The following is a 27,448-nucleotide window of genomic DNA, read 5'->3' on the forward strand; positions in this document are numbered from 1 at the left end:
GGCAATGTAAAGCCTTACCTCTCCATTAAAAATTTCCTTATCATTAAATACAAAGTTGGCCTTTGCATTGCCAGACAATTTTTCAGCTTGCAACCAGAATCTCACTTCTCCTTTTTCCAGAATTTCTACTGCCAGCTCAGAAGCAAGTGGAATAGCTACAAAGAAGAGAGACAAGAATGAAACATATACTTTTCTGCATAGGAACAACTATTTTCTTCACTTCTTCCATTCAGTTAATGTACTCAAGGTAACTAGCTTACAATAACTCTTTGTACCAATGGAATGCCTCTCCACCCACATTTACACAGAGCAACAGGCAAGATTGAATTATTTGATCTTTCTATCTCTAGGTCTAGGTACAGAGTTGAAATGTTTGCAATTTGAATTGTGCTGGGGTCCCTCCATTCCAACATGGGGCTAAAGGTAAACTGCAAGCATCTCTGCAGCACAATGTGAACCTTCCTGGTGCAAACACATCTTTAATGAGTCACTTAATGTTGTTGCAAGGCAGTGAAGTGACTCATTAAGGAAACGATAAAACAAAATAAAACAAGCACAAAGGCAGATCAGAAAGTCAGCTGCTGAACTGCAGGTTGGGAGACTTTTGTAAGTAATTCTTGCTGAGTGGGACCTTTATCTCCAGAATTCACTGAATGTCACAAAATGCCCCAAATTTCCCCATTAATAATAAACATCTGTTTATTTATGAATAATGGAAATCCCCACATTCAATAAGCTGTGTAAGCAGGAAAAAAAATTCTTGTAAAGATTACTCTACTACAAACTAGTCTTATTTTTTTCTCGTTCCTGTTTGTAAAACTACTTTCACTTTAACTTTTTGTCAAGTTATTTTAATCAGCAGCGTTAAACAGGGGCATTTATACTCTAATATCTGGGGATATTTGCTCATTTTATTATTTTCCATCATTTTAGTTGTCTTAGTGGACTCTCGAATTTCCAACAAACTCATGTACACAGAGCATGCATGCTGTATGTGACCTCTGCCCCAAACTCCACTTTCATAGCAGTGTAAAGTCTACCTTGCAAGGGTGTAACTGAGAAGAGTGCACAAACAAATTGCAAAACACCTGATTAAGTGTGTGGTGATGGGTGTCACCCAATACCTCCTCCCATACAAACCCCAGGGCAGGGTTTTCCCTAAACTTTACTTACCTAGAAGCCTCACTACAGGGAGAGGACTGGGACTGGTGTAATACCTGGCGTCATTTATCGTTCATTTTTCACCATGCTAATTCAGGTTGGACACTAAGAAAAATTTCTTTTCAGAAAGAGCAGCGAGGCAGTGGTACTGAGGCTGTCCAGGGAGGTGGTGGAGTCACCATCTCTGGAGGTGTTCAAGATGTGTGGATGTGGCACTGAGGGATGTGGTTAGTGGGCATGGTGGAGACGGGGTGATGGTTGGACTAGGTGATCTTAGAGGTCTTTTCAACCTTAATGATCCTACATTTCTGAACAGTGGGATACTTTCTGGGGCTGAACACCGCTGCCAAACCAGGTGGTGCCCATGTGAGGACTCCCTGCATCTTCTTTTCACAGGAGCACCCTTTCCATGAACCTGCACCCTCCCACGCTCATGCTTTTGGTGGCACAGAACACGTCTTTGGTGAATATAAAGCTTCTGGGTGGTGAAGACACAGGGAAAAAAAAGAAAAAAAGAGAGTGATGAAAAAACACAGAAGAGAAAAACGTTTAAAAATGAGTCTTAGAGAGACAGGAGTACTAAAAGGAATCAGCTGTGAAGCTTCCTTCCCTACTAGCTTGTGAGAAACAAAAGGCATGTCATATCTTGCATAATTTTTCAGAACAAACCACCAGAAATGCTACAGAGCCTGCAGAAGTAACAGGAGGAGGGTGAGAACAGACATCAGGCTGCTCTGCTTTTGTTTCACTGTCAGCTCTGTGGGAACGTCAAAGTCCCAGTATGCAATTAACAATGAATATCTTAGTCTAAAAAGGAAGAAAATACCTCAGAAACTGCTCAAGAAGAGGCTGAAAGGACATAAAAGGATCATTTCTGGGAAAAGGCCACTCACTCCCCCATCTAAAGTAATCAGACAGGTCTGTGTAACAGTCCTGCACCAGCAATAACCCTATTTCAAAATATTTCCATTTTACAAAACACCAACTGTCTTCAGGGATTTTGAAAAGCCATCATGCTTTCAAGGTTTCACATCCTATTTGTATAACATCGCAAATTACCACGTGCAGTTGACAGAAAATCTTCAGGCAGATGCTAGTGCTAAACTGAAGAGCTGGAATATTTGTTTGCACCCACAGAATCACAGAATCACCCGGGTTGGAAGGGACCTCAAGGATCATGTAGTTCCAACCCCCCTGCCTAGCAGGGCCACCAAACACACACATTCAGATCAGGTTGCCCAGGACCCCGTCCAACCTGGCCTTGAACACGTCCAAGGACGGGGCATCCACAACCTCCCTGGGCAACCCGTTCCAGGGCCTAACCACTCTGCTTGTAAAGAAGAACCCAACACCAATACAATACGGTGTTCAAGAGCAGTTGAGTTCTGCAGGACCACATTATCTGAGCAACTCATTTTCCCACGGTTACTTGCTGCAGATGTTTCCGAGTAGAAGTTAGAGTTAAGTGCAGTTGAGACATACAAACCAAACAACGTGCAAGAGCTTATGTTGAATCAGAAATGGCAGCGACTCATTTTTTTGTCAGGAATTTGGGTATTCATCAGATCAGTGTTTATAAATATCTAAAAGAATGTGAGAGGCAAATGGATGAGGCCAAGCTCTTTTCAGCAGTGTGTACGATAGGACAAGGAGCATTGGCCCAAAATGTGAACATAGGAAGTTCCATAGTAACATGCAGAAGAGCTCCTTATGGTAAGGGTAACAGAATACTGGAACAGGTTTCCCAGAGAAGCTGCAAAGTCTCCTTCTATGGAGATATTCAAGACTCATCTGGATGCTACCTGTGTGACCTATTGGAGAGAACCTGCTTTAGCAGAGGGTTGGACTCAATGATCTCTTGAGGTCCTTTCTAACCCCTGCAGTTCTGTGATTACTCAGAGAGATGACAAAAGTTTCATGTTGATCCATAGCTCATTATTATTTTCCCAGTCTCACAGATAAATGAAGATGTGTTTCGACCTATAATTGTAATTGATAATTTTGTAGTGTTCACAGGGCCTAGCATGCCCAAAGCTAGAAGAGTTTCCCCTCTTCTGATTTCACCTGCTTCCCCTGGAGGCTCCATGCACAGCTGGGAGTGTACTAACACCTAACAACAAATGAAAAAAACCCAAACCCACATTCTGTGTCCCAAGCAACTTATTTTTGTTACATTAGTCATTAATACAGAATGTGGCAAAGAGCTGAGAAGAGAAGGGTTGGGGCAAGTAAGGACAGGTGACAGCAGTAAGGGGCTGTGATGACTCACGCTCAGAGTGAAGATAGGGTTGGGAGAAGTTAACAGGGGGTGCTTGGGCTGTCAAAATATTGAGAAGAGCAGAGCTGACATGGAAAGGACTTGGAGGGAAATGACATGTACAGAAAGACAGGCAATTTGTGTGGCCAAGCTGTGGTGGGGCTGAGAGGAATGATGCAGGCTGGGCTGGCAGAGGTACCATTGTTTTCTTATTTTTCTTATTATTGTTTTCTTCAATTATTCAAGTAACATTCCACTGAGAATAACAAGGTTGTGCCACTGTCAGGATATCATGAAAGTGTAAGAAATCTGTGAATTTGGCAAAAGTATCATCCCAAGCAGCAGGAAAGGTGTTTACATCTCCAAGTGGAACAGAAAAGAGTGTGACAAATTTCAGCAGAAAAATTCTGTATAGAGAACTACATTGCTTGCTCTGTTAACCGTAATTTTAAATTGTTTTAAATTTCAGTTGAGATGAAATTAGAGGGGCAGAAAATTTTTCAAATTAGAGTGTTCAGATCAGGCTAGGCATTCCAAGTAAAGACAAAAAGCTGCTATGAAGAAGAAATAAAACCATTAGGATACTTATTTTCAATCCGACATAGAGCATATACTTAGTATATACTTAGATCAGTAACCCGCAAAAGAGCGGGAAGAGTATCAGCAATGCTGTGAGTGAAAGAGTGAAAAATAAAGGAATCGTAGGTTTTCAATTCAAAAGCACTCATCTGAAAGCAGTCTAGCAACTTCCCTATCTGATGCTGGCAGGAGCTTTGTGATACATACCCCAGTGCACACAAAACTCTCCCTTACAAACACGTTTGCTTCACTTACTTGGGAATTTGTGTTCATGGCTCAGAGCAAGCAGGCGTTTCATTTCTGCAAAAGATATGAAGTAATACATGGATATTATGGATACAACAAGGACAAAAGCAGGAAGAAACAGAAGGCAAAGCAAAACAAGCATGTTTAGAAGACACTGTGTGTCTACCTTCTTCGTCAATTGTGTAGCCTGATGAAACTCCATCAGTGTCCGTAACAACACAGGAATAAATTCCCAAATCATCTTCCCCAAGATTCTTAAAGACTGCTTTTGACCTTTGGGAAACAAACAACAACAACAAAAAGATAAAAAAGTAGAACTAGTCTGAACCAAGACCCTTTTTCACTGTTGCAAAACCAGATTAAAAGCACCCTTGTATTAGCTTCTGCTCTGACTGCAAGGCAAATACAGGTGTCCTGAACAGAATAAACCAGGATAGGTTATTCATGTGTGATACAAATGGAAATAGCCCAGCCCATGAAGCACCCATGAGACTGAAAGCTGACCAGTTGCCTGTTCTGAGATCTGGGTGCAAGATTTGTAACTTCTTGAGGAAGCTGTAGAAGCTCTCAGTGCCAGAAGTACTGGACTTAAAAGCATATTGTCAAGTCTTTGATGAACAAGGAAGGATACTCTAAGTGCAGGCTGATTCAGCTTTCATATGCAATACCAAAAGTGGTGTTTCTGCATGGTTTCTATAACCAGAAGAGCACACAGATACTTCATAGGCTGCATTTGCCCTTTCTTCCTCTCTGAAAAATGCCTAAAGAAACATTTTAGGCTTGTAAAGAATTACAATCATTACCAAATCAGGCTATGGTGACATTATCAAAACAGTGTGCTCAGATGATTGTAATGATGTTACACAGTCAAGGCATTTAGGAAGCAGACAAATAATTTAAGCCTTTGGAGATTTAACGTAACAGCAATTGGAATAATCTGTGCTGGCTGACAGGTTGTAAGAGGACAGAGCACAGATTTTCTCACTCTGTGCCTAAATGTAACTACAAGTACATTGCCTAACCAGAAGGCCTGACTCATTCTGTGCAAGCTACAATTTCCTTATGGTCTGCACATAGACTTGCTGACAAACAGCATGCTCATGCCGAAGCCTTTTGGTAACAACAGCAGATAGAATTCTTACTGAGCTCATCCATCCAGAAAGGATGGATTTCTGTGGTCTGCTGAGGTTTTTCAAACACGAGACGATTGTTACCACTGAGTGCTCTTACTTTCCGCCTTTGGAATCGATGTCCAGTCGAGAGTCATCCTCAATTGGCTCATAGTTCTTGGACCAAACAAACTTAGAGTTTGGAGACATCTGATCACATTCAAAGTTCAAGGAAATGACTCCATCGTCATCCACATTAACCACCACTTCCTTAGTTCCTGAAAGATCAGAACAAGGCAATTCCATTTTCTTAGAGATGACAGCAGACAAGTCTGATTCATAGGGTGGATTGAGAGGATCTTTTTTATTTTGGCAGGTGGCACATAAAGTGTTGCAAATATTGACAATATCAATCCTTGGCTCCTGACTAGATTTCTCATCCTAACACAAATAAATTAAGGAACAGATTAAAAAGCATCGTAGATCAAGTTATTTACTTGAGCAAGTCTAAGCACCCATGAGACTATGATATTTTCTCTAGAAAAAAACCTGAAGGGGAAAAAATGCAAGCCTCCAATTCCATTAAATGCTTAAATTATTAAATAGCAATATTTTTTACGCTAAGGGATAGTAAGTGTTTTCATTATGCAGCAAGAGTTTCTCACTCCCTAATCAAACAAAAGCTCCAGAGGGAATACTGGGTACAAAAGTGGATGTTTGAAAAGGTGCAGGAGGCAAAAGAAGAAACAACCAAGCTGCTCAAGCTGCACAAATTTGTGCAACGGAGGCACATCTTTGGTGACTCTGGCTTCACTCTGGGTGGTTGGCTTAATTGCTGAGCTTGGCATCTGGCCCTGCAGCCATCTGCAGCATTAATGCGGGCACACAAAGGGTGTGAATATTTGCAATTAGCCTCTTAGTCGCCCACCCTGTTTTGCCAGTACCTGCAGTCTGTGGGCTGGATAAGGTGACCCAGTTAGTCCCTAAAAGGCCCTGAGTAAGTTCCAGATCGGGAAATGAAACACACCTCCTGCATGCTCCCTCCATCATGAAGCACAGCAAATTTTATCTGGGAATCCTGTACCTGTGGCAATAGCTTTCATTTCAGCAGCTTGTCTGGTAATGCCACTGAAAGCACTGAGAAGTGTTGGAGAACATCCAGCTTCCTCTGAACAGCTCAGAGCTGCAGTTTACATCTGAATGGGGTACTCACGGTATATTACTGAGTTTAAGACAACGCTGGGCTGCCCAGAATGCTAATGGCGTGCCTTCTCACAATGCACTGTGTCTTAATGACAAGAGACCTATTCCCGACATTGTAATTAAGGGCTTTGTTTTCAGCATAATTCTTAATGAATCTCAAGTATGCAAGGAGATTTCTGTGTTTCATCATTCCAGTACTATACACGTCCTCTCCAGCACTGCGATTAGCTCCTGTAATGACAAGTGCTATACGTGCAACCTTCTTATTCTTTATAATTTGCTACGACTGTTTAATGAAAGATTAGATTAATATCCCTGGTTTGGCCCTATTATTTACCAGCCCTCACGGGAATGAAGCACAATAAGAACCAGGAGATGATTAATGGGTACTAAGGTCTACAAATAATTTGTGAGGCAGCTGCACATTTTTCAAAATTTTAATGATGTTATTTATTATATGCAAATTCATTGCTTGACATTTCACTAATGTTTAGTTGACATTTCACTAATGTTTAGTTTCCTCTCGATCATTAGCACGTGAATCTTTGGGTGGCAGCTGATGTGATGTGTGAAGAAACACAGCCAGAAGGAACATTTGAAGAGCAGCATCTCTTACATTTGTTTTAGAGTATCCACATTAGAATCATAGAATGGCCTGGGTTGAAAAGGACCACAATGATCATCCAGTTTCAACACCCATGCCATGGGCAAGGCTGCCAACCAGCAGACCAGGCTGCCCAGAGCCACATCCAGCCTGGCCTTGAATGCCTCCAGGGATGGGGCATCCACAACCTCCTCGGGCAACCTGTTCCAGTGCACGACCAGCCTCTGTGTGAAAAACTTCCTCCTAATACCTAACCTAAACCTCTCGTCTCAGTTTAAAACCATTCCCCTTGTCCTAGTACTATCCAGCCTTGTAAACAGTCATTGCCCTTCCTGTTTATATGCTCCCTTCAAATAGTGGAAGGCCGCAATGAGGTGATGATAACAGTGCATAGCATGTATCCCCAGAAGCGATGATGGTTTTTACTTCTAATAGTTATGTAGAAGTCAGAAAAATATGTATTTTTAAACTACTGTGGCAGAGGACTTGCCTACCCCACAGTGTGAAACCAAAGAAGCTGCTATAATAGTAGTAGCCTGATTTCCCCTTTCTAGGTAACGTGGTGGTTTGTACAAATCATCCAGAGTCACTCTTAAAGTCCTGATAAAAAATAAAATACTTCGATACCATATCAAATACTGATTAAGTGCACTGATCTGAGGGCTTCTTTACACTGAAAGGAAAGAGGTAATGTTAAGATAAAGCAGACAGCACCAAAACACTGGAGTTATGGGCACCATCTTTTCTACAGCTAGTCAGAAAAGTTGACTGGGGTTAATTTCATTAATTTCTGAGATTATGTCATAAAACTTCCCAAACATGCTCCTCAAAACCTCTCTCATCAAGGTTAAACTTACCTATTGGTTAGCTGAAGGGATTTTGGTGGATGACTGACTTTGTGCTTAAAGTAAATTTGTGGTTGCCATGGGGTTAAGTTTTTAGTTCTGCTATGGCTTTGGTCACAGCTGCACCGAGGGCAGAATCAGAAAAATCAAGTAATTGCAATTTTATACTATCTTAGTATGCTTCTGATTGTGTTGTGAGAGGTCAGGTACTTCCTGAGTGCAGGGACTTCCAACAGGTTGCCCTGACTGAAACAGTCCTCACATGCACCATCTTGCAGCCAAGGATTCACACAAACGTGTAGAAGGCCTCCTGTAAAAAGGCTTTACAAAAGCCCACAGCAAAACACTTCATGTAAGGTTAAAGGTTGGATCCCATAGTCTGACCCCCAGGGCAGATCAAATTCCTGTGCCAAGCCCTCCTGAAGCAGTTGATGCATGGTTTGAATCTAACTTCCATTTATGCCAGCGTGCGAAAGGACTAAGAGCAGACCTAAGAATGATCAGGAGAGATATGCAGTTGCTCCTAGACTCCTCTTGCCTCCTGTGAGATCTGCAAAATCACCAAAGTGATTTTGTCCAAAGATAAAGTTTCAGCTCAAGACTAGCCAGCATTGCTGAATTTTTATTTTTTTTTTTTCTCTCCTTTATGTGTGTGGGTTTTTTATTTAGTTTTAAGAGATAACTGTAAAAATGAAATACAGTTTTTAAACAAGGGAAGGATGGAAACTATCATACCATTCTATTAATACATGTAACTGGATCAAGAAAATTGATATCACGCATTTTAAAACAAGTATTTCCATTCAGGATGTTATTTACTTACATTCTTTGGTTAGAGAGCTCAGTCTCCTGGCAATTCTACATGTTTGCCAACATTCCAGTGACATTCCAGCAGGAATTGTGCAGAGAGATCTTACAATATTTTGTCTCCATCCACGATGTTAATAAAGACGGTATTCATTGGGCAACACCAGAAGATTTGTGGTAATTTTTGATTGTTCTTGAGATTTGTGTGGTTTGAGTGAGAAAGCTGAAAGCCTATTCAGGAGACTGCTTTCTGAAATACGTTTTTTAATAAGCCTTTTGTTATTTCTTAGCACTATTAAGAAGCTTAGTTTGGTGAACAGTTTATCTGCATACCTTAGCTCAAAATACGGGTCAATCAGATTTGTTTAAGTAAATCATTTTCAACTTCCCTGACTTTCTTGAGATCCATCAGACATCACTATGGTGAACAACAGCCTGGCTTGCAGAAGAGTCATAGTCCTGAGATTCATCACCTTCTCTAACTGTGAGGATTGCAAAACAAATATTCTACTCACGTTCATGATGCTAGATTGAATTTGGGCCACATTGGACTACGAAAACTGCTGAAAAATCTTTTTTTTTGTTGTTATGACGATCATCTTCAGAACAGTTTACATCCATATATTATTTTTCATTGCATGATCAATCATTTATTTCATGCATTTAAATGTTATTACCATAACAAGTTTTTATAAAAAAATCTGATGGATGGATGTTAACCCTAAAGGAAAATAGATTAGTAAAGGCAAAAGTTCAGTACTAATAGTGGTTTGATGTTCAATTTAGAAGTGGTTGTTATTGTAGTATCTAAGCTGTTTTCAAGAATCGGTTTCTAAGTCTTGCCTTGCTCTACTTGCAGGTGATGAGAACAACCCTAATGCTTCTTCAATGGTTTGTTGGTCTGAACTTAGGGCTACTTTATTTTTGAAAGAAAAGAAAGAAGATGCAGTAGCTGTGAGAGATGAAGCTGAGGTATGGACGGCCAGATGAGCAGTGGGATGAGCAATCCTGCTTGCCCTGTTATTATGATTACAGCTGTCAACAAGGTAAGATTTACCTATAGTGCCCCTTTTCATCTCATCCTGTAGGAAGTTCCCAGGCTTCTGATTTTGCACCCAGACTTCTCATGGCATCTCTTTCCCATGTCTCCAGTCTTTGGTGCTCCTGGCTCCACACTCCTACTATGACCATTTTCAGGCCACATCTCCATTACCACCATATCTTCCTTTTACTCTAGAACAAACCTATTCTCAACTAAATTATTTTAGTCCCTTCACAGCTCATGTATTTCTCTCCTATTCCAACCCTTTCTTGCCTACATACTTATCCTCTTATCTCCATATCACAGTCTTGCCTTTTCTTAACCATCCAGTCCATCCCACCCCCCTTTCCCATTCCACTAATAGTCACTACAGCCTTCTCATTCAAATATTTCTAGTTCTTTTCTTCCTCTGTCTTCAGATATCCTTTTGATCACGTTTACAGCCTCACTGGGAGACTGTTCAAGACTTCTTAGGATTACATTTTTTTAAATCTTTATTTTAAATATTAAGGGTAAAGAGTAATTTCTTTTACCCTTTCCTCAGGTACACTGCGTAAATTAAACAGAAGAGAGAGATAAACAAATGATTTACTACAGGAAGGGCAAAGCCTACAACTGTAGAATTTGTGGTTGGGCTGATCTTAACAAATCCTCCACTCATGCTCTGTTCTATTGCAATACACAAATAACTTTATATTCCTGAACAGGTTGTTACAATAAGAAAACCTGTCCCAACTTAAAACATATCTGACCAGGCAGAAGGATATATTCTTCAACTTGTTTCCTGCATACTAAGAATGTTTGCCTTTGAGGGGGGTCAGGTTGTTCACATGCAGCCTGCGTGCAAATACATCACACAGACAGGCACCTCATTAAATAGGACAAAAAAGAGGAAGCATTTCTAGCAAACCTGGCCGTGTCTCAGCTACAACGGGATCAGTGATATCCGATGGTCTCCCAACACCAGCCTGGTTTGTTGCCCGCACACGGAACACATAGCTCACCCCTTCTGTTAGGCCAGCTATCTGCAGGAAGCAAACATATGCATGACTTATTACAAAACACCAATTTTAATTTCACACTTTTTACAGTACCAGTCTGGATGCTTGACAATCATATTTCCTTTATTTTTTATTTTGCTCTTTCTCCAGTCAGTTGGCAAATATTCCTTCCTCTTTTTTATTTTTCTTTTCTTTTTTTCAGTCCCAGAGAAGCATGACTGATATGTTTGATTTATGCTTTCCTTGTATGCATAGCTAACATTTAGACAGTGCCACAGCTGCTGTTGATTTATTTATAAAATTTATTTATAAAAGGAGCATTGTTATTTGAACAGGATGTTTTTAACTCGTGTCCACTGACCTCTAGAACAGCACAATCTTATACTGTAGATAAATTATCAGTAAAATGTCCCAGTCCCACTTTTATAGAACCTGAAGGGCAGTTAACTGTATGGATCTTGTTCTACTCTCTTGAGCAATTGCAGTAACATTGTAACACCTGTAAATGCTCCTATAAAACATGTGTGAAAAGATCAAACCCTAAAGTGAATGTCTTCCAAATGCTCTGGAAAGAATAGAAGTAGCAAATCCACTTCAGATGTATCTCTGAAATTGAAATACACTTTAGAATAGAATTTAGAATTTAGAAGTCATTCCACAAAATCATGTGACATAATAGTGGGAAATGGTTGTGTTTTACATGCCATTAAATGTGTGGAGAGAGTAATTTGTATTTGAAAGAACCACGTACCACATTATTTGCAACATCCATTTTTGTGTAATGTTTTTGTGTAGCAATGCTCGTTGAGCTAGGAAATACCAGGGATGCCTACTGTGTTGTAAGAATAATATGCAGTTTCAGCACAATTTCTATTTATTTATTTATTTATTTACATATCAGATTATCTTCTAAGTTACTGCCTTGTCTGACTACACAGATTTCATACATGGGTGTCCCAGGCACAACATAGCTTGCTAAGTGTTTCAATAAATGCTACGCAGGACTATATTATCTGTGACTGACTTCTTTAAGTTTATTCTGTTATATTTGTATTGAATCTCAAACTACTTTACCTTCAAGAATTTCTTTTGAAGTGGCTTCTCATTGACGCTTCTCCAACGTTCCTCCTTTGCTTCAGTTTCCTTCATATCAATGTAGTAACCAGCTATAGGACTACGACCAGTATAAACTGGTTCCTTCCACAGTAATACCAAAGAGTCCTTCCTAACTTCTGTGTATGTGACATCGTGAGGTGGCCCTGAAAGGCAAGAGTGAAAATTGGAATTGTGTTGTCAGAATAAAGACCAAAGGGATTAACGCATAAGACTTCAAAACACAAAATCAAACAACACATCGCTCTCCCAAAGCTGACACAGCAGGTGCAGTTCCATTGTATCAGATCTAAATGAGATATGAATACAATTCATACCTAATAAAAGAGTGGCCCTAAAAAACAATCCAAGTTTTTGAGATTTGGTATCTTGATCAAATATTTACGAACAAACAAAAATTACAAATAATCTCCCAAGCCAGGGAAATAAGTTAACTATTAAGCTAATGTGCTGCTTTAAGGACAGTTTTAAAGTCCACTGGAGCCAATGGAGATTGTTTTCAATAATTTCAGTGAGTGTTAAAAGGTCAAAGATCTGGCCTTGAAGTAATATATGATACATGACAGAAGGGCTACAAGGACTCCCTGCCTTCTCTGTTAGACAGGTTTTTATATTAATCACTTAAACTAAGGAGCACAGTGGCAGACACAGTACAGAAACAAAGCAGTAAAAATAAAGAAAATACAAGCTGTTTGTAAAATGCTACTGGTTATGTGGGCATTGCTTAATTCATCAATGTAAGTACATTAAAAGAATGTGATGAAGGCACAGGCCTCGGTATATACTTCAGTACCCACTGACTGCCCTAGAAACAAGACATTGAGAACTTAGACTATTTGTTCCAGAGCACCCTGTGGGTGGCAGTAACCTTCGTGTTACACTCAGGATCCTACCAGGTACAGCAATGGTCCATTCTTCACATTTGAAGGGCTTGCTGGGCAGGGAGGGTGTCCCAACCCCAGCCAGGTTAGCAGCAGCTACCTGGAACTGGTACACCATGTTTTCCTTCAGGTTTTCAATCTGCAGATCCAACAAAATAATACTTATTAACTTTGGATTAAGGCCTTAGGAGAAAGTCACTATCATCTAATACATGAACGTGCTTTGAAGTGCCTGAAGAGATGAAAGCTTTATTGATATCACACATATCCTGGCTTTCCCTCTAAGCCGTGACATAGCATATGTGAGTATTCTCAGTATGCTCAGATTTTAAAACTATTCCTATTGAAAGACTTTGGTAGTCGGGGAGGGAGCAGGATATTGCTCAACAGTTATACTGATCTGTTTCATGATAGGCAGCAAGTTCACTTAAGTCAAGAGTTGTCCTTGTAGCAGGGTGAAATTCAGTCCTGGCATTCCTTTTCAATTGCAAAGCAGCTCAGATAGATTGTAGCTAGCACTACAACACTTCTAAACTGGCCTTTAGAAACTAATCACAAAACCCAGCTTGCACAAGCTGGTTCCAGTACCAGCAAGCACTCGAATAGGTCCACCAAGACCAGTAGGAATGCCAGTTTTGAGGGCCTGACTTACAAAAATCCAGCCTATGCTCAGAAGAATTAATTCACAGATTATGGTTGGTGCCAGAATAACAGACAAGTTTACAAACAATTGTAGAGAGAAGAATTTAATGGAGTTAACTAAATAGTACTGTCCCCAGGCTTCTCTATTCTTTAGTGAGCTATTTGTTAAATGAGGATTTATGTAATAAGGTGAACAGAAGAGCATCAGTGTGGTAAATGTTGCACTAAATGTATACATAAAACCTCTATGAACAGACTATTTCCATCACTTTGAAACAAACACTAACAAGGAAGCTAGTAGAATGACAAAGTATTTCATGGTACCACAGAATTCCTGCAGTACAGGAAGCTGCAGTTTCAATAACATATTAACCATATGACACGAAAGCACTGTTTTAATACCATCTGTTACAGTTCTCTGATGTCACAGCTACCACTAAAATAATGTCTATCACTTCTGTGCCACCTTTCAAGCAAGATAAACCTTAGAGGAAGGACAAACATGTTTACTATGATCCTTAGTATAATTTTGGTATGTTTCCATGAGAAGTTAGCAGAAATATGTACCTTGGATATAATGCTCTGAAAAAAAAAATCAATCCGTGCACTAAATCACATTACCATCCTAATCTGACTTTGAGAACTCTTTTGGAAATATAGTTTGCACCCTCAGCAATAGCGGAAGTGGATCTCTTACCCTGTATGCCCTCTCGCTAACGGCTTTAATGTTGGCCTCCCTCCATTTCCCAGGAGCTCCACCAATCACTTCACGGTAGTTCACGTAGTAGCCAGTAATTTCAGTTCCCCCAGTGGCTTTGGGTTGTTTCCATCCTAACACCATGGAGTCCCGAACACTCTCAAGGACCATGATGTCATATGGTGGAGATGGAGCAGCTGTTTCAACATGAATAACATGTAAGTAGGAAGTAATATCTCAATAGCCACACAGACATCTGGTTACCATATTCAGGTGGCCCCCAACCTGCATTTCCAAGTTAGGAAAATACTTGTGCGGCCAAGGGGAGTTCTGCTGGAATGAGAAATGAAGGATAAAAGCTTCCATAAAGCAAACATGAAAATCCAAATGGCATAAGAATTAATTTTCAAGATCATTGGGTTTTGAGAAGCAAGCTGATACACAGTGAAAGAATGTGTTGCAATTGCAGCTCTGATGTAAGTGATCATGAACTTGTCTAAAACCGTGATAAATGAGGAACTAAAATTATCATTACAAGAAAAGTAAAATGTTAGATGCAATGATTTGTTTTCTTTTGCTGAACGCAAATCCTTTTTCACACACATAATAATTGTTGTAATTCCTTTTTTCCTATTAAGGCCCACATTCTTCCCTTCACAGAATGCCAGTTATCTGTTTATTACTATTATTGTTATTAAATTTACACACCATGTAGATTTTATCATTGCACCCTTCATCTTACCTTAAGGAAGTAAGCATGATCATAGGCACTGTAGGCTGACTGAAAATGGAACATGTCTGTTACTGGAACTTACTTTACAAAATTTGCTGCATTATCCACTTTTTTTTTTTTTTTTTTTTATAATTACAATAAAAGAGAAATAATTAACTTCTCCCAACCCGTTTTCTTACAATGCCCTCTCCATACGTATTGGGGAAACATTTGCCCACACTTAGATATCACGCACTGGTTAAAAGCCCTATCTGTCACCTTCCAAATTTGATGGAAATCTCACATCACATACTTTTGTCTTTGGTATTCTATCACAGCGTTAGCTGCCCCCAGGTGCAGCCCTGTATCTTGTTTGCTGTTCAGAGTTTTGAACAAGCTTTTTTCAATCTCACTTCATGAATCTCCCATGGCATGGGAAGTAAACTAAATTCATTCACTGGCCAAGTACCAAGACTTAAATGAAATTCAAGCTCCATATTTCTTAGGCGCAATGGGTGTTTAGGTGTTGACAACATAAAATGTGATTTTGTCCACGTGTCTTCAACTTGATAGGTTTCCCTCATTACAGATAACCATTACAGATAACCATTATATCAGAGATATAATGCAATGTTCATTAGCACCGCATCTCAGAGGATAAGCCATAGCTTAGGCACAAATCCACAAAGGATCTTCACACATCTTTGCACAACGCAGATCTTCATACTTACCGTTGTAATCAGATTTTGTTTCCTCCACACATACGTAACCCAGAAACTACGTAACAAGACTCCTGACAGAGAACAAATTACTGATGTGGTGTAGACATACTGTACGGGATATATTAGTATATACTCCAGACAAGCTACTACGTTAGTGAAGGAGTAGACGTTTCACTTTCAATAGCCAATAGATTTGTGTAATGGTCTCTGATAACAAACATTAGATACACAACTTCCATTTCACTTGAGCACATAGTTACTATGACTGCTGGAAGATGCACCACTGGAGAGAACATTCCCTTGTGGTGTAGCTGAGTGCAGGTTGCAGCCATCCAAGGTGGATGTACCAAAGCAGTGAAAGCTATTTATTTATTAATTCTCACCTATATCTTTCTTCTTTTTCATTTTTTCCATTGTCAAAGGATCCCCGGGTCGAGACTTACTTGCCTGCTTAGCAACGATTTTTCGTGGTGCAGATGTGATAACATCCTTAACCATTTCTTTCAAGTTATCGTCTCCTGTACTCCCCAGTTTGTCAGAGCTACTGGGTAGCGGGTCTCTATTAAATTTAGCATTGCATTTTAGCAAAGCATCTGTGTCAAAGATAGGCTGGGAGGACTCATGCATGCCTTCCCAGCTGGTAGTGCAGTCTGTTAGTCCATCAGCTTTACCACTCAGTTCAGGACACACACCATGAAGCAATCCTCCCCCTATAATTGCCAGAAAATAGTAAAGACATTTTGAATTAGAATACATTATTTTTTCATCATTTACTCAACAGAGCATAAAATGCAGACAGTGAACAGTACAAAGAAACCACGACAAATCACTGTTCTTATGGACAAAAAGCTACACTTGGACTCACAAAAATTTGAAATGCATAGAATACCTCTCAACATCCTCACGAGTTATTTTCTTTTAATGACATCTAATTTTCAGAGCAGAATAAATATGGAAAGTTAGTGTTAATCTTCATTTTCTATAATTATTTTACTATTAGATCTTCCAAGTCATATTTTTATTCTTTTAAAAAGATCTTACAAAATTACTAAGGAGCACATTTCTCTGCTCTAGGGTTGATTATTGTGATTCTGATGTAGATAACAGTGAGCATGTTGAGACAGTTTGTTCTAGCCCAATGATCTCATTAATCTGTATGGATTAGTTCACGCAGTGGCAAACAGAAATAACTCATCAACAAAGGAAGAACACACAGGGTTATAGAAAGTTTGCAAGAAGCACACTAGAAGTACATTTATTATTAGGTTTAGGTGTGAAAACACATTTCTAAGGAGCTGACTATATGTAGGATGGTGTGTGTTAGAGGCAATAAATACCACATTAGAGGATCAGAATGACATTCCTTCTTCCTGGATGATTATGAAGTGTAATTGGCAGTGCCCTCCTACAGCAGTTCACAAGAAACACGTGAAGAAATCTGAATGGTGGACAGTCTACAAGGCTGCAGTGACTGTTAAAGTGTGGCTGTGATGCAAAATGTAAGAGCTACAGGTAAAGTATCATGTGGACAGCACTGTAAACCAGGATAATTAGTTATCAATAGATGTTGAAAACATCTTTACTTAAATATACATATATAGAGAGAGAGATTTACCATTGAACAAAGCAATAGGAAACAACTTACCAATGGCTGCTTGCACTTCTATAGGCTCTGAATCCTGGGAAAATTCACTGAGTCCAGCTGCATTAACAGCCCTGACTCTGAAAATGTACTTCTCACCGTTGACAAGCCCATGGCAAATGAATCTAAAACAAACCAGCAAATGAATTATTAGAGTATTATGAAGAAAATAAAAACCTTAAGGGGTGTAGAAGAAGCGTTTCTTCCGTAAAATTTATTCTGGTTTCTGAAAATTGAGGTTAAAATATGAACCCAGTAATTATATGAAGGTCAGAGAAAGCAGAATGAAGTATCTAAGAACCTACTTCCTGCAAATAGAATGCCTGAACTCACATATTTTATACAGACCCTTTTTTACCAATGCTCTTTCCCACCTATGACTATACAAGTTCTTGTGTTACAGAAGGGTCTATATTACTTTCGCTGATATATAAGATTCATCCTTCCTAATGGAAACAGTGGAAAAATCTGCAGAGATGAGGCCTGCATTTGCCTGTGGGATTCATTCATTACATAAGCAGAAGACAACTGTAGCACAAGTCCCCATCGTTCACATCCAATCAGAAATGAAAAACTGCAGTGTACACAGAAATCACAGGACATTTAGCAAGACTCCCCAAAAATGTCCAAACTTTTATGGTACTTCCATTATTTTAAGTCAGACAAGCTATTTTATTGGTATAGTTTTTCAGCTGTATTATATAATGTTTACATTTTAAAAAATCATGTTTTTTTCAAGTTGTTCCCCCTTAAAAAAAACACACAATTCCTCAAGACATAAAATGTTCCTTTTGGAAAATAAACAAAGTGTTTTGTAAAATATTTTAACATATTATTTAATATGTACTTTAAGTGTATTTTATTTTATGTTCTTTTCATTATATGCTTCACAATGTTATATTCTGTGCTTCAAAGACTGACATCATGCAATAATATAAGCAGAAAAATAGTATCGAAAATATAAAACATATTCCCAAAATTTTACTCCAGGGAAAAAAAATAAAACCTGAAATTTTCAGGACAGAACTTACATCACTCATTCCTCCAGACTTTTCCAAAGCATTACCCTTCACCTGGACATTCACAGAAAGCGAATTTCAAAACATCAAAATGTACTGCATCCAGTAAACTATGAGCTACAGCTAATGCTTTGAAGTTGTCTCAGTCACAATAACATTAGATAACACACAGCCTGGGCCTGTCTGTATCATGCATCACATTGCATAGAATAAAAATGCAGTGATAAGAGCAAAAGCAGTGTATTTATGTAGCAGTATAAAGTAATTCAAATCAATATCCTTATTTTTAAGCTGAATAAAGATCACATTTTATATTCTGAAACAAGAAAACAGCATGAAGTTTCATCAACACTTGATGTAGCCATAATAAAAATAACAGTGATCCAGAACATTCTATGATTCTATAATTTTACAATATGAGAGCTTAGAATATTGGCACAAGTGGCTTATGAGCATCCATTAACATCTTGATAATTGCAAGTGACAGAGCAGTTAGAAAGTAATATTGTTGGCATGAAATAGCCTACATTTCCTCCTGACATGCTAGACACACAGGCCCAGAAATGTTTACAGCAGTCTTCCAACTGAAGGATTTTGCTTTCAAACATGATGTAGTTCAGCTTTCCACATTTGTATGTTCACTCATTCCTCACTGTACCATTTCTCATCAAACTGATGGATACAACAGCTAGTGAGTTGTTTCTCTTCACTGCCAGTATCCATATTTCCACCACACCTCTTGACTAATTGTTTTCAGTACAAGGTTGATTATAAACTACTTTTGGAAAAGAACCACATTGAAATATGTTTTTATAACATCTTACAAGAGTGTAAGAGTGATTTCAGCCTCTGCTGGCTACCAAAGAACAATTACTAGTACTAGTACTATGAACATCTGAAAACACATAAAAGCAATCAACCAAAAAAACACCAAAAAAAAAACCCAAATCCAATCCAAACCAAACCAAAACAAAAAAAAACAACCAAAAACCATAACAACCATCTGGTGACCACAATCTCCATGTTTTAAAATCCATTACCTTGTGCCTTTGACTGGATTGTTGTTGCATGGTTCCCAATGACCAGATCCAACCACACTTGACTCGATGTAATATCCAACCAACTCCTTGGCATCTGGGGGTTCTGTCCAAGTGACAACAACGGAGGTATCTGTGTTTCTAGTTGGCATAATACGGCCAGGAGGTTTGGGAATATCTGGGGAAGATAAGCAGAAATAAATTAATGACCATCCAGAAAAAAAAAAAATCACCAAAAAAAAGTGACATTCCAATCTAGATTGTTTTAGCACTGATAATACACAATGCAGTGCACAGAAGAAGTTAGAAAGCAATACCCATATCAAATAGCAAAACACACCTTCAGTATTTTTTGAAGAGAACTGTTTTACTCTTCTTAATGAATGGAGTTTATATAAATCAAACTGAGGTGAAATGAGACAACCTGGGAATTTGGTTCAAATCTGCATTGGAGTTCTGGAAGAAAATGCCAATGTAGATAAAGCTACTATGCAACTAATAGACAAGTAACTAATTCTTTGCTGTGGGGAACATCAGGGACTTTTTTCCAGTAGAAATAGTTTCTGCATCCATATAAATATTAAATCTTTCACGTTTGTTTGATTTGGCAAACGAGGAAGGTTAAACTCTGCTCATGTCTGGGCTTATGTTCAATATGGTCTCCAAAACAGAACAGTTTTGTACTTTATTGAGCTGTCATTTTCTTCCATTGTTTGCAGTCTTTGTGGTTCTTGATATCATTATTTGAGCTTAACTCCTTCGGTTTGTATCTGCCATTTGACCCTACATTAAATGTTTGACAACCCAATCCAAAATTATCTTAGCTGAAGGGAATACATCACTGACCACTCTTCATTTTCCAGTTAGAAGCTGAGCAGCTATCGTCAGGCAAAACAACCATATAGCAAACTGAAAAGATATCATGAAGAGAACTTAGTACTCATGATCACTCACCAAGTTTGTCATCCACCACAGTGGCTTCAGTTGCTTCTGAAGGCTCACCGATTCCAGCTGAATTGCAACAGCGAACCCGGAAGCAATAGGATTTGCCTTCAGACAAATCAAAAACTGCAAAGCGAGGGGACTTCACAGGGATCTCGGTGTTCACCCTTTGCCAGTCCTCTGTGCCAGCAATGCACTGCAGTCAAACCCAGAAACAACATTTTGAACAAAACTCTCTCAACACGGAGTCTAACCTGACAAGGCCTCCTACCTGGACTATGAAAGGTATGTCTGCTATGGAGAAGAGGGAGTCATGTCCCTGGTTTTAGCCATTCCACCGTATAAGTGTATTTCAAAGCTTATTAATCTGCCAGATGTCCAGTCACTCCATAAATCACACATGCAAGCTTACTGTTTTCAATATACCAAAGCTAAACACCTCTCCGCAGCAAGGAAGTGCCATTTTTTAACTGCATTCAGCTCTGCATCTTACTCCCCAGACCATTTTCAACAGAAGTTCTGCAGACATTCAACACCATCCACGTGAACATATTGCTTCTAAATGCTGTTGTGTCACTCCTGAGGATGCTTTTGAGGTGGCTTCCAGGATTAATGAAGATGTGCATTCAATTTGTGAATTGCTTTTGTTTCTGTGGCTGGAAGTTCTACTTACCGTGGTCACTTATACTGCTAATATTAGTAATTAATTATTGTCTTGCATTAAGAATAATTTCAAAGAATATCCAGGTTTCTGTGAGATTTCAAATACTCAGAGAAACTTTACTTAAATATGTGACATTAACGTTCAGTATTCTGCATGCAGTAAGTTGTCAAAAAATCAAAATAGACTATATTACATGGGAACTCAAAATTAAAGTATTCACCCTCTGTAAGTCTGTTGCTAAGTGAAATTCCTTTCTTTAGACCAGATTACATTAGAGAGATGAAAAACATGAAATGGGAAGATATTTATGCCTCTCATGATGACAGCTCTAGAGCGATAAGAAAAAGCATTGATAACAAGTTTGTGGGAGTCATGAGGTACTAGTAAAATGGTGAAGATGGTGAAGATATTTCTGGGCTGGTAACCATGCAAAGAAGAGCTCAGAAAAGGACACTGAAATGAAGTGATTCGGTTCTAGAAAATAAATTTTGTCAACTTAGTTGAGGTGGTTAAGTACAATTGAAAGTCAATATAGAGGATAAATACAGAAAAGCAGCTGGAGAAGCACACCACCCACTGCCTTATTGTGATCACATCCACTGGTTGGTCTCCAGAAACATTTAGCAAGTGTTGATGAATGACAGTGGGAGGAATGACACACCTTTGCTTCATACACACTTCCATGTCAGTTACCAATTTGTCAGACTGCCCCTCTGCTGCCATCTGTCATGTGGCAATAAAATGCAATGGAATATTGGTAGGAAGGTTCAACCTCTGCCATATCACCAACATCCACTACTGATGTCACTGGCCAACATCATAAAATAGGAGGCATTATTTTTGTTGCAGCCCTCAGACAAATCATATACATACAACTGTGACTTTGCACTGTGCTTACTCACTATAGTGAGTTTGTCAGCCTATCCACCCTATGGCAGGTCAATGACACAGTTCAGGAAAGTATATTACAGTTTGAGACACATTCTTCAACCATTCTTATAAATTTCTGTCTTAGTAGTTTATCTTAATCTAATAATTACATTAATGAAGTTTTAATCCTAGCTTGAAAGTGGAAATGAAATTTCAGCAAAGATAATGTTAAAGCAGATTGCTGTATTGTGATTCAGATTTTCTCTGATTTTACCTTTTCCACAAAATACATGATACCCTCATGGCCCCGCTGTCCAGGAGGTTTCCAGCTCAACACAACATAGTTCTTGGTAGCTTCAATAACTTGGAGGTCTGTAGGTGGACCAGGAATGACACCCTCTGAAATACAGTGGAGAAGAGTAGAAAACGGAAACGAGTGTGAATTTCTTCACATTTGCATCAGAAACACTATGATTAAAGTATAGAACAAGCATTAATACACTTTAGCACTCAATGTTTTTGGAAAACTTAGGGTTTAAAGTTATCTAAATACCAGTATTAAATGTCCTTAGTTTAATGCTAAGCATGTTTGTTTCTTACATCCTGAATAATGAAACCTCACCTAAAGCTGGAGCTGTTCAAGGCTGAGTGACTCTAAGAACAATTCTAAGAACTTTGAGCGTGTGCCAAAGTCCACTGAACTCAATGGAAGTTTCTCAGCCAGGCTTTTGTAGGCAAAAGGGCTGTGTTTACCTGCAGGTTCCTCCTCAGTGACAATAATCTGTCCTGTCCAAGGAGCGGAAGGGTGACCTGAAACAGATGCAAGAGAGATCATGTAAATGAACCTTAAGGAACTTCTGAAATGATGACAAAACCAACAAAACAGTCATTTGCAAGCTTCATATGAGCTCCATTCCTGGTGACTACTCACGTAAGGATACTCAAAGCTAGTTTTAAGGCTTGCATATTGAAAGCAGTTCTGCAATCAATATATCAAGAAATATTTAGTTCACTGAGACATACACTCCTTCCTGAAATTTCTCTGAAGTCACTTAAGTGACAAGTAGAGGTATTTGGCTCACTCAGTTCATCTGTTTTAGAGAATTCACTTCCACTTTATTTTTCCTGCTATGTTCATTTAGTTTAACAGCCCACTCATTAAAGGAAGAGCCAAACTCCTGCAGGCTGCTCTTTCTCTCCTTTTAATCCACTTTCCTTCACATTATCAGCTTTCAAAGCAAGGGCCATTGTCATATGAATGTCACAGGAAGTGCTTGGCCTGACTTAACATACCCACGCGATTTGGTTTGGGTAGCTTTCTCTGTGCCTTAGCATTATCATGTTATCACAGCTATGTATCAAGCTATTTAACCACAACAACATATTTGCAGAGATAATCTTCACAGCTACTGTTCTCCACTTCAAAGTTTCACCTTTCATTGGCTGATTTGCTTTGGAAGTGTGAGCAAAGATTGAGCAGAGGTTTGTGACAGTGAAAATGAGGGGATACAATGGGAATAGGCCACCGAGATCAGACTCCCTCTTTGGAGACAGCTTCCAGTCCTTCCAGTGAAAAGAAAAAGTCACTGTAACTGGGGTTTCACATTTCTGACACCGTATTTCCTTGTGGTGATAAATCTGCTTCCTCCAGCCTTCTGGTTTTTTTTTTTTAAATGGAAACCTCGATCATCTGATAGCTGTCTGTACCTTACAGTGCTGAAACAGTAAGACATGCAAGTTGGGACTGTTGGTGACCTGTAGCTTTGCATACAATACCCCTTTCACATGAGTATAAATAAATGAATTTTAGGCATATTATTTTGGCATATGGGTAGAGAAAGGGATTTTGAAGCAAACTCCTTATCAAAGCCTTTGCATCTGGGATATCACCCAGCCACAGGAAAAATATCCTTGGCCTGTAAAATGTTAACTGCCATAGAGGCAGTTGGAGAGGTTGGGTTCAATAATCTGTTGGGTTGCCCTGATATTTTGCTGATGTTACTGCAAGACTTCAGTCATCACATGTGCTGTGGCACAGAGAGAGGCTATTCGCAGGGTCTGCTTGGCTATTTTGTTGGTTGAACAAAAACAAGCCTCAGGCAATTTACTCTCCTGTGCCCTTTCCCCTCTCCCTGCAAGTTCAGAACGCAGTGCTGCTGCCAGCAAAAGCTGTTAGAGCTGTTGGAACTCTCTGCGCAAAGAGCACTGAGATGATTCCTTCTTGGCAAACGTGCCTCCAAAGATTTTGTTTTTGAATTGCTCCCTCTAGTGGGATTCCAAAGGCTTATGAGTAAATAGAATGTATAATCAATAGATATCAAGATGTTATAATCGCAATATATTTGTATAATCAATAGATATGAAGATGTTATAATCACAATATAATCAAGAGAATTAGGCAAAGTAGACAACGATCACAAGAAGAGAATAAGTGGAAGAGCTTACCCTTCAGCTGAGCTCACCAGAAAACACCAAGAGAGGTGATCTCCAGAAGAGATCCTTCCCCTCTGGTAGCCAGCTCTTAAATAGGTCTAGGAGGGGTGCAGCCAGGCTCCACCCCTTCCGGCAGCACAGGTGAATTGCCTTCACCTGTGCTCCTCTGGCTGACTCATGGCTCGCCTCAGGTGATCAATCAGAGGTTCAGGCTGTGACTCAGCAGTTCTCATACAATAGAATCAGACTTCTTTTTTCTTTTTTTTTTTCTTTTTTTCTTTTTCTTCGAGTTATGACTTCTTAAATCTCTCAGACAAGCTGCAAGAAGGACACCTTACTTCTCAGTCTGGCTCTGTCTGCGGGATCCAGGGCAGCCACAGGCTCTGACACACGGGATGGTAGGCTAACACCAGCTCTGTTCACCGCTCGGACTCGGAAGATGTAGGAGCGGCCCTCGATCAAACCAGTGACAGGAAAACGAGCAAACTTCACCGGAGTCTCATTGCATTGGGTCCAGTGGGTGGTGCCAACCTCACACCTGCAAAACACAAACGGGATAAGTGGTCCTGGGAAGGGAAAAACACAAGTTCAGGGCACCCACCCCTCAGAGCTCCATTCATGTTCATTGGCTGGACATTCCCAGCTTCTTCAGCAGTGCAGTCTTCCGGTGACACAGAAGCAGCTGCAGGAGAGGGGTCAGGGCTGTAGGGCCATCTGGGAATGCGCTAAATCCCTTGCAGCTGTGCTTCTTCTTTCCTGAACTGAAGAGGGGACGTGGGCACAACTCATTTCAAACTGTTCAAACCCTTCAAAGCATGCTCTGGGACTCCTGGGGTGTGTCGGCTTCAGCATATTTGAAGGGATGTGAAATACATGGATCCTCTGCAGTTGCCAGAAGAAGAGTTCATCATCTGTGATGAACCCAGCTCTCAGATGTCTGTGACAACAACTGAAGTTGGACGCTCAGTAACATAGTTATGTTATCCCACCACAGTGTGGTGGGATTCCATTTTCATACAGAATCACAGAGTCATTCAGGTTGGAAAAGACCAAGCATCAACTCACCCCCACCATGCCCACTGACCACATCCCTCAGTGCCACATCCACACAATTCTTGAACACCTCCAGAGCTGGTGACCCCACTACCTCCTGGGCAGCCTGTGCCACTGCCTGACCACTCTTTCTGAGAAGAATTTTTCCTAATATCCAACTGAACCTCCCCTCGCACAATTTGAGGCCATATTTTTAGAACTACATATTTCCAAATCTTACTGTTGAAGAGAAAAATATGTAAATGTAATTTGCATTAAGCTTATGAACTTAATTGCTCAAAAAACAACAGCATGTAAGAGAAGTCCAAGTCCCTCCGAAATCACATTTTGCTTTCTGGTACATAGTAAATGTTTGGCTGCAGGAGGGAGAGCACTGATATGGGTAGAGCCAATCCTGAGAGCCCCCAACACCACAGTGTCCTGAGGCCTCTTGAGCCTCATAGGAATAAGTAAGGGCTGAGCAGCATCTCACATAATCATTTCTACGTACTTACATGAAGCAGGCCTTTATTACTCTCATTAAAGTTATATCAGGCCCAACCAGCTTAAAAAAGCATTATTTTTGTAGCCAGCAATAAGAGTGAAAATAAAAATGACCACTTTATCTCATGCTCTCAAATGTGCTTTTAGGTTTTTGAGTTGAAATGCGCAGCAATACAGATTTTCCACATCAGCATGCTTGCTGACCTGTCAATGAAGTATCCGAGGATGGGGTTTCCTCCATCAACAGCTGGCTGCTTCCAGGACACAATGACATAATCCTTGTTGGCATCTAAGCACTGCACATCCAGCGGTGCGCCAGGGGCTCCTGGGATCTCAGCATCAGCATCTATGAGGATGGAGACACAGATTTCCTGATATGAAACAAAGTTCTTTCATAATTATTTTTTAAGGACAAAACTCTACTCCTGCAGAGTCAAGAAAAAGCTTCAAAAACTATTTGTTTTTATATTGGTGGTGTCTTTTCAGGTTCTGACTTTTACAGCATTTACAAATGCATTTATAGCATACTGTAAACATAATTGATCTAGGCATTTTTAACACATACTAGTACTGTGGATTCTAATGAGGTAGCTGCCAGAGGCACAGCCAAAGTGCATGAAAATTTGGAAGACTATTTACCTTCAATGTTACTTAGGAGATTAGGCTGACATTTTCTCTTGCAGTCATGCAATGGCTCAGTCACAAGGTTTTAGTCTCAGGATATACAGCACTGTGATCTCACTCACTGCCATACACCTCCATGGAAATACTGACCATGGAAATATTGACACAGCTCTGACCCCATCCTTCAGATCTCATCTGCCCCTACAGTAAGAGCTGGGAGGCAAAACCTCTTCTCTTCAATCCTTTGTGTCATTTTTGTTGTTGTTGTTTTTTTCCAAGGTCATCCTCTGGAACGATCAGCCTTGTTAAACTACTATTTGCTGGACACTCAGACACACAACAAAGACATCTGCTGAAGAAAAGACCAATCTGAACCCTGGTTTATTTTTCAAATGAATGAAATACCTTCACACATAGTCTTTCATTGTTTGGCTTGGGATGGACATGATCTGAAAAGGTATCAAAACCCTTTGAAGTTGAATTACACCACAGATTTTGGAATATAACTTTCCTTAGGATGAGTATATTGTTTCTTTCAAGCATTTGTCACAAGTATGAGATTGTTGGTGTCAAAGGGCCCAGATTCTAACATCAGCTTCCAGACAAATCTTACCCAAAGCTTAAAAATCAGAGCACAGTGCTGGGAATTGGTAAATAGTCTGTTCACACAGTCATAATTCAGCTTGAGTGATGTAGCAATTTTCTTGTAGGGCAAAATAACTCTTGCAAAAAGATTATATGAAAGATTTTTAAAGAAGAGAGATCTTTCCTCTATAGAACAGAGTTTCTACAGTCACAAGTAACGTTCAAGCCTCATTACTTCTAAAGACAATCTGACTTAAGACAGCTGTATATATGTAAAGAAAAATGTTTTGCTAACAAATGCTGTTCTTGCATTCCATCTAAACCCCATACTTTTACAAGTGTTTGATGCTTCAGGGTGCTACAGGATTCTGTATTACAAGTTATGCCAATTCCAGTTTTTTCTGCTTTTGGCTTTCAGAAATAAATGCTGCATATGAGTGTTTATCATGCTTGATTAAATAAAGCAGTAGTCTTC

The 27,448-nt window shown here is 39.6% G+C and overlaps 1 protein-coding gene across 4 annotated transcripts in view; it reads right to left on the reverse strand.

Annotated features, from left to right (window-relative positions):
- Positions 1-27,448, reverse strand: part of MYOM1 (myomesin 1) — a 107,846-nt gene that overhangs the window by 15,733 nt on the left and 64,665 nt on the right. The window contains exons 12-27 of one of the 4 annotated variants that reach the window (XM_042840071.1): positions 25,969-26,110; positions 24,567-24,766; positions 22,549-22,605; positions 22,070-22,194; positions 20,274-20,457; positions 19,323-19,497; positions 17,267-17,388; positions 16,314-16,331; positions 14,188-14,384; positions 12,861-12,987; positions 11,929-12,113; positions 10,764-10,878; positions 5,474-5,630; positions 4,410-4,516; positions 4,253-4,297; positions 19-155 (exon numbers count right to left, since the gene is read on the reverse strand). In XM_042840071.1, coding sequence (XP_042696005.1) covers positions 19-155; positions 4,253-4,297; positions 4,410-4,516; positions 5,474-5,630; positions 10,764-10,878; positions 11,929-12,113; positions 12,861-12,987; positions 14,188-14,384; positions 16,314-16,331; positions 17,267-17,388; positions 19,323-19,497; positions 20,274-20,457; positions 22,070-22,194; positions 22,549-22,605; positions 24,567-24,766; positions 25,969-26,110 — 2,093 coding nt within the window. Of the gene's footprint in view, positions 1-18; positions 156-4,252; positions 4,298-4,409; positions 4,517-5,473; positions 5,631-10,763; positions 10,879-11,928; positions 12,114-12,860; positions 12,988-14,187; positions 14,385-16,004; positions 16,332-17,266; positions 17,389-19,322; positions 19,498-20,273; positions 20,458-22,069; positions 22,195-22,548; positions 22,606-24,566; positions 24,767-25,968; positions 26,111-27,448 lie in introns of all 4 variants that reach the window. The other 3 variants (XM_042840070.1, XM_042840069.1, XM_042840072.1) reach the window with 3 other exon arrangements.

The sequence above is a fragment of the Centrocercus urophasianus genome, unplaced genomic scaffold (assembly GCF_019232065.1).
Source record: "Centrocercus urophasianus isolate 14NV4802_14NV808 unplaced genomic scaffold, USGS_Curo_1.0 seq_11, whole genome shotgun sequence".
NCBI lineage: Eukaryota > Metazoa > Chordata > Aves > Galliformes > Phasianidae > Centrocercus > Centrocercus urophasianus.